Below are 15628 nucleotides of genomic sequence, written 5' to 3' on the forward strand. Positions count from 1 at the left end.
TTGACATACATTAAATTTCATTATCATGATCACAGAATGAGGTAGTATCCATGTTTTAGGTATGAAGAAACCAAAGTGCTTTATCTGCCTAAATGATTTTAACTGACATTTTTCCTTTCAAAAAATAAGCTATAAATCATGTCATTTTTTTTTTATGGCTGTGTTGGGTCTTCATTGCTGTGCGTGGGCTTTCTCTAGTTGCAGGGAGCGGGGGCTACTCTTCGTTGCAGTGCACGGACCTCTCATTGCAGTGGCTTCTCATGTTGTGGAGCACAGGCTCCAGGCGCACAGGCTTCAGTAGTTGTGGCTCGCGGGCTCTAGAGTGCAGGCTCAGTAGTTGTGGCGCACGGGCTTAGTTGCTCTGCGGCATGTGGAATCTTCCCGGACCAGGGATCAAACTCGTGTCTTCAGCATTTGCAGACGGGTTCTTAACCACTGCGCCACCAGGGAAGTCCAGTCATGTCTTTTTAATAACTGTATATGGATGTACCTCTTAGCCCGTTGCCAACTAAGAGGCATTTACATTGTTCTTCTAAATTTTTTAATTGACTATAGCTTTGTAATTCATTATTTTCTTGTAAGATATAAGATAAGAAACATAACACTGGTTATGTTTCTTTTAAATATTGATGTATATTTTAAATTCCCCCTAGAAATATATGAATTTATATTCTCACTAGTAGTGTAAACATGCCAATTTGGGGACTTCCCTGGTGGCACAGTGGTTAAGAATCCACCTGCCAATGCAGGGGACATGGGTTCGAGCCCTGGTCCCGGAAGATCCCACATGGCGCGGAGCAACTAAGCCCGTGCGCCACAACTACTGAGCCTGCGCTCTAGAGCCCGCAAGCCACAACTACTGAAGCCTGCACGCCTAAAGCCCGTGCACCGGAATGAAGAGTAGCCCCAGCTCGCTGCAGGTAGAGAAAACCCGCACGCAGCAACAAAGCCCCAATGCAGCCAAAAATAAATAAATAAATATATATTTTTTAAAATGCCTACTTGTTCACATCCTCATTAACTAACACTGTGTTCCTGCAGTTTTTTTATTACCGTACTGATGTTTATTTAACCATTCCTTATTACTGGACATTTAGCTCTTTTCCAGTTTCTCATTATTATAGTGGTTAGATGAATATATTTGCACATTTCTAAGTTTTTAATTCATATTGCCAAATCAGTGAACGAAATTGCTGTGCATTCACTAGGAAATAAAAATTTGGCTTAGGAAATTCCATTTGGATTTTAGCTCACTGTCATCTGCACAACTTATCTTTTATTGTTACTGATTTTAAAATAAACGTCTATGATCCGTTTTTATATGATAGGTTACTTTTCATTTTGTGAATTTATTTTAGAAAAGCAGCCTTTGTTAGAGATGTATGTACTTGAACATAGATACACAACAATATCAAGATATACCAGGTTCTCATGATTCTGCAGTGGCTGAAGGCATTGAGTTAGCCACTGAAAATATACCCATCATTAATTAATTCTCTTTATTGGGTCCAATTTTTCCTGTAGCAAAATGATCTTATTACATGATTCTAAATTGAACTCCTCAAATGTGGTAATAGTCCTGTTATTTGGTGCTTTTTTTTCTTTTATGAAGGAAAAAGGAGTGGTTCTGAAAACCCATTGAAACAGATTTGATATGTAAATGGATCTTTAAAGTAGTTACATGAAGGCTCTTTTTATTTTTTATTTTTAACATTTTTTAAAAAATTAATTTACTTTTTGGCTGCATTAGGTCTTCGTTGCTGCGCGCAGGCTTTCTCTAGTTGTGGCGAGTGGGGGCTACTCTTCGTTGCGGTGCACGGGCTTCTCATTGCGGTGGCTTCTCTTGTTGCGGAGCACAGGCTCTAGGCACGCGGGCTGCAGTTGTTGTGGCACGCGGGCTCAGTAGTTGTGGCCCTCGAGCTTTAGAGCACAGGGTCAGTAGTTGTGGCGCATGGGCTTAGTTGCTCCGCAGCATGTGGGATCTTTCTGGACCAGGGCTCGAACCCATGTCCCCTTCATTGGCAGGCGGATTCTTAACCACTGCGCCGCCAGGAAAGTCCGCTCTTTTTAATATTAAACAAATAGGGGATTTGTGTTTAAAAGATCAGTATAGTCATCTTTTGATATCTATAAATGTAAATGAATTGTAGTGATTTTTCTAGATATCTACCCTTGTTTAAGGTATTGGTTTGTGTTCCTTATTCATAACAGTTTGTCTACTCCATTTTAAAATGGAATGTATTTACTCTCTACAGGAATATGCCAAAAACTGTAAGTAAAAAAAAAAAAAAATCAAGATACGTAATATTCTAGAAAAATTAGTACTGAAACTTTTTTTATTACTAAGATATTGTTTAGCTTGGGTCTTGTTTTGTTTTTGGTTTTTGTTTTTTCTTTTTCCAAACAAAGAGATTGTGTTTTGGAGATGTTTTTTTGCGGAGGGGAGGGGTTGGAGAGGGACGGTTTTTTTCCCCTAAACTTCAGGCAAGTCCTTATACTTTTCTTCCTTTTTCTCCTCAAAGTCCAGGTCAGTAAACATTTTCTGTAAAGACCCATATAGTAAATATTTTAGGGTCTGCTGACCACATACAGTCTTTGTCACATATTCTTCTTTTATTACAACTCTCTAAAAATATAAAAAACATTCTTAGCTAGTGGGCTGTACAGAAACAGGCTACCAGCAGGATTTGGTCCATACCTACTCTAGACTACAAAGTATAATACAGTAATGACTTATAATCAGAAGATTTGGGGTTATATGTGATGCATATTCAATTAAAATTAAATGGAAATCAGCTCACATGACTGGTAAAGCCAAGAGATTGTCTAGCTTCAGGCTTGGCTGGATCCAGGAGCTCAAATGAAGATGGTCCTGTCAGTCCCAAGTCTGTGACTTATGACACCCTCATTCCCCCTCTTTCCCCAAAACACTGTCCAATCATTTATATTTCTATACGAAAGTCTCTTATATCCTTGGGTCATATGCCTGTCCTTAAATGAATTAGTATGGTGAAGGGGAGGGGATAGTGGTGGAGGAGTTGTAATTGTAGATGATGAAAATACGACAGTTTGTGTCTCATTCATATAGTGGGAGTGTATTGTGGATGACAGTTCCATCAGTACCACATGGAGAAGGGTTAGGAGATAGCTCCGCAAAGAATTTTAAAAAAATAAAAAGAAAAAAAGAGGCAGGTGCTCAGAAAAAGGGCTGCTAGATAATATACAGTAGATGTCTGTTTGATCATCTTTTACTGTCACTTTAAAATGATTATATAAGCTGCAGAATAAAAGTATTCATTTATTTGAATGGAGTCATTATTCACTGAATAAAGATGTTAGGTTAGTCTCCCCCTCCTCCTCTGCTTGATTTTCAAACAACCTTATGAAATACATTGACATTCATGTTTATTCTTGTACAGCAGAAGGAATCTTTCAGGAAATTGGAAAGTTTAATTATTGCATTGCTAGAATACTTTATTATTGGGAGGAGTGCTATATTTTCATTATAGAACTGTGTAGTAGGTTCGATTATATGTGTATATCATGTCAAAGATTAGCATACCTGTAACAGATCATGTGAGAATTAAAAATAGATTGAAAGCTGATAGTGAATATGTATTGCCCAGTTGTCTATTGCTACTTCTAAAGTAATTTGACACAGTTAGAGTGAAAACCATACCTTTTCCAGGAGAAATACTTTTGTACTGAGATGTTAATGTAATGAGAAATAGTTTTAATATTTCAAGTCGAAAGGAAAAATCAATCATAAGTAGAAGGTACCCACGAACATCTTAACTATTTTTACATTAGTAAGGGTCCAGAAAGTAAAATGTCTAAGGCCCTTAATTTGTTGATTCTTTTAAAATGTTGTTATATTTTAAAAAATCCAAGCTTACAGTTGGATATATAAGAGGTTTAATTATTTCACATTTCAAATGTCACACTTTAAAAATGTCACACTTTGAAAAAAGGACTCTATTTTTTTTTTTTTTTTAAGGGTGAAGCCCTGGACTTTGTGTAAATCAGTTTTGCTTAGGAATACTTTTTCAAAAAAAGGAAAAAAAAGAGTAAGACATACCTATATTGTAGAAGACAAATCAATTAGGAATTTTAAGAGAATACTAACTGCTAGTTTCACCTTTATCCAAAGGAATAAAGATTATAGGAATATATTTGTAGGAACAAGTGCACATATTCTTATACCGATAATACAGTTGATCCTTGAACAGTGAGGGCTGCATGTAACTAATAGCTGGCTGTCCTTATCCATGGTTCCTCCACATCCTTGGATTCAACCAACCACAGACCGTGTAGTACTGTAGTATTTACGGTTTACTGAAAAATATCCGAGTATAAGTGGACCCTGCATTGTTGAAGGGTCAACTGTAATAAGAGCTTTGATACAAGATTTATACCTAACTTTATTACACAGAGGCTTTGTGGATAAGAATATATTAATTTGATCAGTGATATTCTGGTTGCTTCTCCAAGTGGCATCATAAAAATACATGATAAATGCAGTTTTGCTGCATTACAGAGCCTGGGACAGAGAGATGTGTTTGTGGTATGTGTGTTCCCATACATATGTGTTTTAATCGGTTTTCAGTAGGTTGTAGGTTTACACTTTTCCATGTTTCCACCATTTATTACAATACTCCATATTTGACCAGTAGAATGATAGGAAACATTTCAGTTCTACAAAAATACTCTATTTTTATACAGAGAGTTTAAAGTTTTCTAAACGAACCAGTAAAGCAAAATTTTAACACCTTGCCACAAGTATATGGAAGATGTACTACTGTCTGTTCTGCTTTAAAATAAGCTTAGAATTGTGTAGTTGGTGGGGTTATGCACTTTTAAGCAAGTCAGTTAATATTTTTGTGTCTGAAAAATGAGAATTATTACAACTTTATATCTGAAAGTGCTTTTGAAAATCTCCATAGCCGATCTAAAATTGTGAAATAGGGACTTCCCTGGTGGTCCAGTGGTTAAGACTCCGTGCTGTTGATGCAGGGGGCCTGGGTTCGATCCCTGGTTGGGGAACTAGATCCCGCATGCCGCAACTAAAAAAAGATCCCGCGTGCCGCAGCTAAGACGCAGAGCAGCCAAATAAATAAATAAATATTAAAGAATAAATAAATAAAATAAAATTGTGAAGGTAGTATGTGCTAGCATTGTCAGTTTGCTGAATGGCCAAAAGAAGGTTAAGCTGTCCCGGTTTTCTAGGAAATACTTTATCTACCAAGCTGAAGTTTGTGCTTCAGCTTTCCTTTTTCCCAGAATTTATGACCTTTCTATCTTCTAAACATGTTTTAGACTTTTGGAAGAATTTATGTAGTTCTCCTCTAAGGAAGTTTAGAGAACAAAATGTTGTGGGTTCTCTTATTTTATCAGGCTGGATGGAGTTATATGTCAATTAGCCTGACAGTCATGTTACATTATGGTATTGTGATATCAGTTATAAATAGTTTTCTATTCACTCTTGTTTTGGTTTTTCTCTGCCCTACTTCTCTGTAACTTAGTACAGTTCTTTTAAAGTCTAACACCAAGAATGGATAGAGAGATTGTGGCACATCCACACAAAGGAATACCACTTTGCCATCAAAAGGAATGAACCAATACGTGCAACACCATGAGTTCATCCCCACGACACTGTATGATTCCATTTATCTGAAACTCCAAAGTAGGCAATAGCAGCAGAAAAGAAGACCAGTGATTGCCAGGGACCTGAAGTGTGAGGGAGGGGATTAATTGCAAGGGCCATAAAGGAACTTTTTAAAGTGATGGAAATGTTCTATGTCTTGATTGTGGTGTTGGTTATATGCGTGAATAAGTTTGTCAAACTCACTGAACCCCGTGCACTTAAAATGAGTAAATTTTATCCTACGGAAATTACATTTGAATGAAGTTGTTTAAAGGAGAGTTAAACACCAAAGTCTAAAATAGGGCATGAGTAGTGAAAGTGTCAAAAAGTATACTGTCACCGCAGATTAGCAATAAAGCAGTAGCTCACAATACCTAGTTGAATATTATTTTGAATGTCACTAAATAGATGTGAAAATTTGTACTAGTGTCTCTATTACTGTATTATGGTATTTATAGATACTTTAGTATTACATGAACTAAGTAATATTAGTGACAATAATACAAAGGTTTTTAAAGTGCCTTATAAGTGAAAGTACCTTATGTTTTTTTGCAGTTTTAATGTAATGTGCACTGATGGCTTTTTCCCTCTAAATTGTACATTTTTTAGTCCAACTTAGTCACATAATTCAGATAGATAAGTGTAATTTAATATTTTCTGAAATATTAGAAAATTTCTAAATTTTTTAAATATTAAAAAATAGTGACATTGTTAGCTGAATATATTAAGCTAGCTCCATAATCTGTCTACATGCCATGTCCATCTTTTCAGGTGTCTGGGGTGTGTATCCAGCTAGGCAAAGATAAAATAGTATATAGGATGTCAGATATAGCTTTGTGATCACATCAAATAATTCTGGTGACAGCTATATAGAAAATCAACCTTAAAATAAAATTGAAATTTAAGAAACGCTTAGGCCAGTCTTCTTTCGTCACTTTAAGTTTCACTCTTTGATCCTTTTATGCTGGTTTGAAGAGTCTAGATAATCTTTCACAAAAGTTATTTGGGGTGGGAGGTGGGGGGGAGAAGGGCCCAAAAGGTCTGGTTTAGATTTCTAAATGGTGATGCCTGTCTGAACATAGATATTTGTCCTTATAATTTCTGCTTTGTGTTTAAAGAGTTTTTAATAGCTTGCTTTTCACCTAGCACCTTTCATCATGTATAGTTTAAGTGCAAGTTGGATGAACTGAAGTTTTTAAATGAAGAGTCTAAAAGGTCAAGAAGATGTCTAGAATCCTTTTTACCACCTCTTTCCCAGAACCTTCAGTGGTGTTTTTTACAATATCAAGAGTAAGGAATTTCTTATCTTTACACTTTTTGAAGCAGTGAAGTGGAAAAAAATTAAAATTTGAGAAGAAACAAATGATCTGGAGAATGGTTATAGTACAGTTGGTCTCGGAGAAAGTTAACGTCTATTTAAGATGATGCCAAAAGTTCCAGTGGAAGTATGCTCTGTTGACTTTGGAGACCTTTCACTGCTGGGGGTCTTTGTTTAGATAGAGCTCACCACCCAGTATGTTGTCATGTCATGTACGGTGTAGAGTAACAGTGTTGTTTGAGTGGGGGGCGGGGGGGCAGTAGACGATGCTCTGATGGCTTCCCCATTGTTCATAAAATAGCAATAAACTTTTCTCAGTTGCTGTACCTTTTCAGAATCCGTTATCCCTATAAAGGTATTAGTTAGATTCCAGAATAACATGTAGTAAAGTGTGCTTGATTGACTTTCTCCCCCTAGTTATACAGTATTCTGTAAATTGGACATTCGAACAACCTTCAGTTCAAATGTATATATTTCTTGCCAATGAGTTGGTGAAAGAAAACAGTTTGTTCTCTCATGGCCTTATTGATGAGCCTTATATAAACTAGGTGAAATGGGACAGTGCAAAGAGAATGCACTAAAGTGCTAAATGAAATACAGTAAAGTCCTGAAATACATAGTATATACAAAAAAAAAAATCTCTTGGCTTTAGTTAGTGGAGAAGAGTAGTGGAAGAGTAGAGTTGTGATAGGAACTTTTCAAGAGGATGGTTTGAGAGGAGAGGGACTGTCATTCATGGTGTTGGTTAGCTTGCGTCAAGGTTAGGCCAGAGTGAGAAGATTTCTCCTGAACAGGAATGCCAAGCACCACATGAACTTCCCCAGTATGAGCAGGCACAGTAAAAGCAAACTCTGGAAGTAAACCGGAGACCGCTAGAGAGGCCGTGGAAGAGTCCATGGACTTTTGACCGGATGATGACCTGAAGAATTATGTCATTTTTAATTTAAGGTAACTGCTCTTTTAAAAATTTTACTTTTGCATTTCACATGTATAGGTTTAAGAAAATCTACCAAGAAGCGCAGCGAATCCCCACCTGCTGAGCTCCCCAGTTTGAGGCGGAGCACACGCCAGAAGACCACGGGCTCCTGTGCTAGTGCCAGGTAATAATCTGGGCTTTGCCAGTTTATGATTAGTTCATTACCTGTGTTCAGCTTTCAGCAAAATCCTTAATTTTATACGTTTTTAAAAATTATTAAAATTTTCTCTTGAATGTTGAGCAAAGAAATTTATTCTAATATAGCTAGTATTGTTGTATATTTTTGCGAATTCTTCCCCAATATTTATTTACCTTTTTTTTGCTAAGTTTTAATCTTGCCTTTTTTGGACAACACCTTTGTCTTCTACCTTTTCCTCTGCTGTTACATTATTTGCACAGAGTTATTGCCAATAGTTGGAAGTCTGGTTGTTTTCAGAGTTCTAGTCTGCCAAAGAAATCTCTAATGAGCATCTTTATGCAGATTTGGGTTATTTTTAAAGGTAGCTAAATTTCCCAGTAGTGTGATTAATGGATCAAAAGGGATGCCTGTTGTAATGGCTGTAATATTGCCTAACTCGTTTCTAAAAGTGTTGGCACCAGTTATTGAGTTTAATGGGTGAGGGGGAGAGATGTACTTAATTTTCATTTTGTGTTCCAATACCTGTCCTCACAGAAAAATGTCGGTTTTGTTTGTGTTCTCTCACATCTCCAATTCCCGTTTCTCCCGGTTGCTATTTTGGAGCCTATTTTCAGAAAATTATCTACCTTTGATATATGATACAGTGTATTATTTCATATACTTTATTAACTGATTCAGAATCTTAGGTTAAAGTTAAAAATCTTTTTGTTGCAATTTCATCTCAGATTTTCAGGCCTGGTCAGTTTTGGTCTTGTGCTGGTAATCACAGCCATATGGGACTTCTCCCTCCTTTATATGTAGTTTGCTCTTACATGTACTTTGTTCTCTCTACTAAATGTGCCAGAAACCAGTGGTGCAGGTGACTGATTTTAGTTTACCTTTTCCCTACTCTAACTCAGGTCAGTAGAAAGGTTTTAAGCACTTCTTTTTGTTCTTCTCTGAGGTAATCGACTTTATGCTCTTGGCCGTGGGTACAGTAGTAACACAAGGAAACAGTATGACTTGTTACCTAATGAGTCATAAGAAATGGACTCTTGCCACTTTAATCTCTACTTTTCCACTTATTTCCTAGTTCTGTCAGGATTGTTTAAAATATCTGGAGTTAGTACATCTATTTGCCTTTGAAGTTTGTTGGCAGTACTTTTATGAGGACCTCTGAGAAAATTTCTTAGTTCTTCAGGGCTTTTGTCCTGTTTTGGGCCAAACTTTGAATCCATTTTACCCAAGGTTTATAATCTTAGATATAAACCAAATTCACTGTAGTTGAAAATTAATTTTAAGCTGTATGTGGCGTCAGGTAATCTAGCGTCCTGTCTTTCTCCGCAGCATTCTCTCCTTCTCCTCAGGTCCACTGTCTTGATGAACGAGAAGTTTCTTACATGGTACACACAAGCTGTCTAGCCACCTGCCTGCAGTGCTCTTCATCTCAAACTTTTCTGAATTAGTTGAGATTCCTCTTAAATTTAGTGCTTTCATAGTCGATCACAGCTGCGACTTGGTCTCTTTAGACTAACACACCTTGAGGGCAGCAACCAAATGTTCAGCACAGAGTGTGCCACATGGTTGATGCAAGTTAAATGTTAAATAAATGACTTAATTTGAATCCCACTAACTTGTAGCTTGGTAATTGGGGTTTGGAATGAGCTTTTTTCCCCTGTGAACGAAAGGTTGGCAAAGTAAATCCCTGCTTAGGGAAGAGTTTTAATAATTGAGAGAATAAACTCTTCTAGAACTCATTGGTGATTCAGAGCTTTCATTTACATGTCACTTATGCCTGGTTCCTTGTTCTTTACTAGGCAACATCTAATTTCACTGTAGTTTACTTTAGTCTAAAACATTTCTTTAGTAGTAGGTTTTTGCACTTTTCTGAGGTCATTTGGGGAGCTGCCTTTAAACAATACTAAGTTGTTGTAATTTTGGAAGTCTTCTGTCTCTACCTGATTTGCTTACTGATTTCACTATTAAAATAGAAAGAAAGTCATCAATAAAATATAGTCTGGTTCATGATAAATGACTGATGATTCCTTTTTCCATATCTTACACTATGCCTCAGTTGGAGACAAGTGTCTTCCCAGATGTCATCTGTATTTATTTATAAATATTAAATACTCATTTCTTTTATTTTAAAGGCTAGAGCTATTGTCCATTATTAGGATAGTAATTTTTTGATGATTTAAGTAATCTGGGACTTAGGTGATGGGAATTTTTCCCATCTTCTTCTCTCCCCCTGCCCTGCCCCCATTTTCAAGTATCAGTCTGAAAGTCCATAGAGTGGTCCACTATTTACCCAGGAATTAGGGATCTATTTTAAATGAATTGAATTGTCTCTGCAGAAGGAATCACTTTTCCATGTAGTTGAAGTGTTTAAAAATCACTTCTGTTTGTAAGGATGACAACAGCTCATAACAATACAAAAGCTTGTATTGTCAATGTGATATAGCTTGGATGAGTTTTAAATATACAAAGTCTTGGTTGTTACCCACAGTGATTTTCTACAACAATTTTTATGTAAAAAGAAGAAACTAGCTCTGTGTTCCATGCATTGGAGCTTTGTGCTGTGTGGACATTGCTCCTGGTCACTGGGGATGCTGCCTATGATGGCACTTCTCTGTTGTAGTCGGCGAGGCTCTGGCCTGGGCAAAAGAGGAGCAGCTGAAGCGCGTCGACAGGAGAAGATGGCAGACCCTGAGGGCAACCAGGAGACGGTGAATTCTTCAGCCGCACGGACGGACGAAACTCCCCAAGGAGCGGCAGGTAGATTGGCACTTCTTAAGCCTAAAAAGCGTTTATGTATCTTCCAGATTTATTTGGAGATAAATTACTTTTTAGGTACACCAGATATAATGGAAGATAGGAGACGGATACATCTTAAGACGTTAGCCATCACACTTCTTCGCTTTTGTTCCGCTTTATAGATTTGGTGTCTTGATTAGTTGTATTCATTTGTTGTTGTTGTTGTTGTTGTTGTTTAATCTTTTTCCAAATCCAAATTTGTACTAAGTACATTCAAAGGCCTTTTAAGAAGCAGTAAGTCCCTTTCTGTTTAAGCTTCTTAAATATTGATCAGTACATATAATAGTTGCCTACTGATTGTTTGTAAAACTTTAATTTCATAGTAAAAATGCAAGGATGTGGCTTAAATTGCTTCATACAAGTCTAAATTTTAATTTAGAATGTGTAGTCCCTAAAAAATAACAAGTATTCAGTTTGAGTCTAAGCAGCTTTAAGACTAGTATTCCTATTCTTCCAGGTTTCTCATTTTTATTCTCCTAGATGTCTTAGCCCAGCAAAAATTAGGCCCCCCGCCCCACCCCAAGTATGTACCCATTTCCAGTGCCAGAAGGCGGCTGACACTCCAGGGCTTGATTGTGGCTAACGGGTTTAAACAGTAGCTTGTTATAAGCATTTCTCACTAACACTAAGAACAGATACAAAAATATTATAAGTCATCATTATGAACATACGGGTCTGAGTCCCTTAAATCTGGATGATATGCGTAGCTTTAGGTGTAGGCATGTATGTTCGTAACTTTTGAACAGAGTTCTTTAATGTATTACCGTTAGTATCAGAATAGGTGCCAGTTTTCTTTAATGCCTATGGTTGATTGTATATCCTCATTTACCAGGAAGGTTCTGGTTTGCCCACTGCTGTCTATGTTCTGTGCCTTTTGTCTCAGCTTTCTGTCCAGCTTAACATCTTTACCAACTTATCTTTCCTGGTTTTGTATGATAGATTACATGGCGAACTTACGGCATCTCTCCTGGTGGTGCCTTTTTCCCAGAATAGTTTTTCTGAAGGGTTAAATGGTAGATTTTTGGAAACATACAGTGCATTGCACATGCAACTCACTGAAGCTCTGTAGGACACACAGCCTATGCTTCCCAGTGTTTTAATGTTTATTCCAAGTCTGACTATGGAAGTGGAGCAATTCCCACATGGATGACACTTTGCGAGGGAGCTGCTGAGCGTGTTGTTAAAGTGGACTCATTACAGTAATTACAATAGCTGACATTTACAGAGTGCACACTCCATTGCAGACACACTGTTAAGCACTTTACGTATATTCTCATTTAATATTCAGAACAACCTGCTGAGGTGTGAGTTGCTGTTACCCTCATTTTATAAATGAGAAAAACTGAGATGCATAATGGTTAAGCCTGCCAGGGTTACAAACTAGGATGTGTGACTCTCAAATCCAGGTCTTAGAGAAAAGAAGTGCACAGTTACAACAGCTGTGGTGTTCTGCTTCCCTATGGTTGCTCGAGTTTGTTTAATTCATGGGGGTGTAATTGGAGGCCAGAATGAGGGGGTGGTGTGTAAAATTTTGTTCCCTGGTATATTTGCCGAAGAGGATAAAAGCTTCAAGGGATTAGGTTCCTGAGATTGCCCTCCTAAAGGCTCGCCTGTGTTTCATTGTCATCCGTATTTGAAATCCCGTTGTGATCTAGGTGCTTTCTGAGTTTATGTAAAAGATACATGTGCATGTTCACTGGTATTAGAGCAGCATTAACTTTATTACCTCTTGGAGGCTGGATCCCTTGTACGTACTACAGGGGTTCCTCTGCCAGCTCACTAAAGTGCTTCTGGGGAAAGAGGCAGATTACTTATTACTAGCTTTATATTAAGTTCTTCAGTGTAATGTGCTTTCGTTTCTCAGTATGTAAAACTGGAATTTAAAGAAAAGTAAAACCCTCTAAGTTCGTGTACAGTACAAACTGATGGTGGTAACTTAGAGCATCTTATGGCAAGTGTCCATTCTCAGACAGTTCTTATACAGTTGGTATAAGACTCACTTCATTTGAAACATTTATTTTGAAATAATGTTTTTACTAATTTAAAGAGATTAATCTCTTCAGTCTTATGTATATATTCATTTTTCAGTGTTTCTTTATTTTTAAAGATCATTTCTTCTTGACTTATTTCAGTGGCCTCGTTGATATAAGTGTATTTTTTTTTTCACATGTAGATATTAAAGCATTGCTCCACCTTTGGAATGCTTGCTTATATCGCCCTGACTTTGCCAGTGTTGTTGACATTTAGGAAAGTTTGTTGATAACGGTGTCCCTTTGGGTCACTCTGAAGTTTACTCTGATGTGGAGTGCAACCCCTCTAGCTCTTCATAGAAGAAATGTCAGCTCTTGAAGTTGAAAGTTAAGTGTTCCCCACATTGTCCCAAGAGCTGAAGGGTTTAGTTATAGACTTCATTAGAACTGAGCACCCCTTTATAGTGCTGATAAAGTCCTGCAAATCTTAGCGATACTAAGGTGGGGAATCAAGAAGTCTTCTTTATACCCAGAAATCAATCAAAGTAAGGAAAAATGTTCTGACACCTACATTTTGCATTGGGAATCTTAATTTCACAAGAAATGAACAGGGTCAGATTGTAAAAAGAAAGCAACTCAGTTTTGTAAATTTTTCTCTCCCTAATTATTTTTGGTTAGTGCCACTAAAAATTAGATTGCTACCATATCACCTGATGCCAAGGCCCATATAAGGTGTAATTATTTTCCAAACAACCATTCTTCTGACCTAGCTCAAAAGTTTTTGTGACACTAAAAATGTCTTCCCATTGCCTCCTATACTTAGGTATTTGGTAAACCCTTAGCAGTTCCTGTCAAGTAAAAGTGAATTCTATCAGCTTTAACTGTGTGTTGGAAACTGCCTTACATGGTGCTGTAAAGATATGCTGAGACTAGATGGGAGAGATACCAGTTTAAACAAAAAAAAAGAAAAAGATTGACACCTCTTAAATTCTGACATTGGATTTTCTGTGTTTGATAGCCTTGCTTTTATATTTGTGTCGGGATGGATTTTGTGTGTGTTGCCCAAGGTTTGATGCCTTGATTGAAGTAACTTTCTCGCTGACTGCTATTAATGGGTTACATTTCCTTACCTGCATGACTTTACAAACAGCCACTCACAGGCTAAGCTAGTTTGGTTTATCTAATTTTGTAAAACTTAGAAAAAAGGGAGCTACAGTGAGCAAATGCTTATTAATACTTGCCATCAAAGGGATGGCAGCTGGAAAGGATCTTTTTCCTTGGGTCCAGTAACTGATTTGTGTCAAAATAGGCCCTCAACTTGATTAAAAACCAGAATATCCCTGCTCCTTCTTGTAGTGGGTCTGTGGCTTCCTTAAGGTTGGGACCTCACTATAATAGTCTTAACAGCTCTTTTAATTCTGTGCTTTTACAAGTTTTATGTCTTGGTTAATGTCTTTGTGGCAGGGCAATTTGAGGTATTTATTATTCATTATGTCAGTTCTTAGAATAATATGTTTAAGAAGTAACTTAAGGTTAAACCTTTAAAATCATAAGTTGTAGATTTGTAGACTGGTTTAACGTAGAACTAGTAGACCCTCTGATAAACTTTAAAAAAAAACCCAGCATTACCTTAAGTGAACTTGTGATTTTTTTTCCTTAAAAAATGTGTGGTTCCAGAGTGTGCCTTTGGTGGGGGAGCAGGAAAGAAAGAAAAACCAACAATTTTGTTTGCCAAAACTTTGTATTTGCTTTCCACATTTTGTAAAAGTTTCAAAGTAAGTTTACGAGCCACTTGACAAAGTTCAGTCGTAATTGGGACCCAATAGCAGAGTTGGTTGACATGGTTTCTGTATAACATGGAGAAGCAGCTACACTTAAATCAGAAACTAGTGCTGAAGGATACATTCAAGACGCTGATAGCGTGCAGTTCGTAAGAGTGCAGCCTATGAAGTCAGACTGCCTGGGCTCACATCTCACGCCCGTGGTTAGTTGTCTGACCTTGGGCAAGCACACGCAAAGACACAAAGCCTTGGTTTCCTCATGTGCATGATAGAGCTTGTAATACTTCTTTGTATGGTTGAGAGGAAACACACGGACACGTTCTCCATGTAGTCAGCATTTAGTGAGTGCTACCTACAAGTAGCCTTATAGAGTACAGTTATTATTTCCTTTTTTTTTTTCATCAGAAGTGTGGATTTTGCTAAACTCCATTACTCCTTAATATTAGCATTTCTACTTAGCCTGTAACTCTAAACCATGGGGTTGCCAGCGTTTTCTGTGAAGGGCCAGATAATTGATGTTTTAGGCTTTATGCAGGCTCTGTTGGAACAACTCTGTGATTGTAGCACAAAAGCAGCCACAGGTATGTAAGTGAATGAGTTTGCATATGTTTTAACAAAATTTTATTTGCAAAGTGGTGTGCTGGACTGGATTTGGCCTGTGGGCCACAGTTTGCTGATTCCTGTTCTAAACCATACATTTTTCTACAAGTTTTTTAAAAATCCTGGTGAAATTATAGAATACTTAAATGAGGGGTGAAGAAAAGTATTAAGAAAACACAGAGTTGGTGGCTGGTGTATTTACATCTCTTTCTTCAGAAAAACTCTTTACATTCACATATGTGATCCATGTGCCTCTTTTAATAATGACAAAAATATTCTTCTTGCATTCTGTCACCATCTGTCAAGTGGACAGGACTTAAGGTACTGTGGATGATGTGGTCATACACAGATGAATCGTCTATGTACAAAAAATGCTTTAGGACTCAACAGACACTGAGAGGAGGGGA

At 37.3% G+C, this 15628-nt stretch overlaps 1 protein-coding gene across 22 annotated transcripts in view; it reads left to right on the forward strand.

The window, feature by feature from the left end:
- Positions 1-15628, forward strand: part of TRIP12 (thyroid hormone receptor interactor 12) — a 144940-nt gene that overhangs the window by 65937 nt on the left and 63375 nt on the right. For all 22 annotated transcript variants that reach the window (XM_068544280.1, XM_068544276.1, XM_068544274.1 and 19 more), the window contains 2 exons: positions 7957-8062; positions 10695-10831. In XM_068544280.1, coding sequence (XP_068400381.1) covers positions 7957-8062; positions 10695-10831 — 243 coding nt within the window. The remainder of the gene's footprint in view (positions 1-7956; positions 8063-10694; positions 10832-15628) is intronic.

The sequence above is a fragment of the Eschrichtius robustus genome, chromosome 5 (assembly GCF_028021215.1).
Source record: "Eschrichtius robustus isolate mEscRob2 chromosome 5, mEscRob2.pri, whole genome shotgun sequence".
In the NCBI taxonomy this organism is placed as follows: Eukaryota; Metazoa; Chordata; class Mammalia; order Artiodactyla; family Eschrichtiidae; genus Eschrichtius; species Eschrichtius robustus.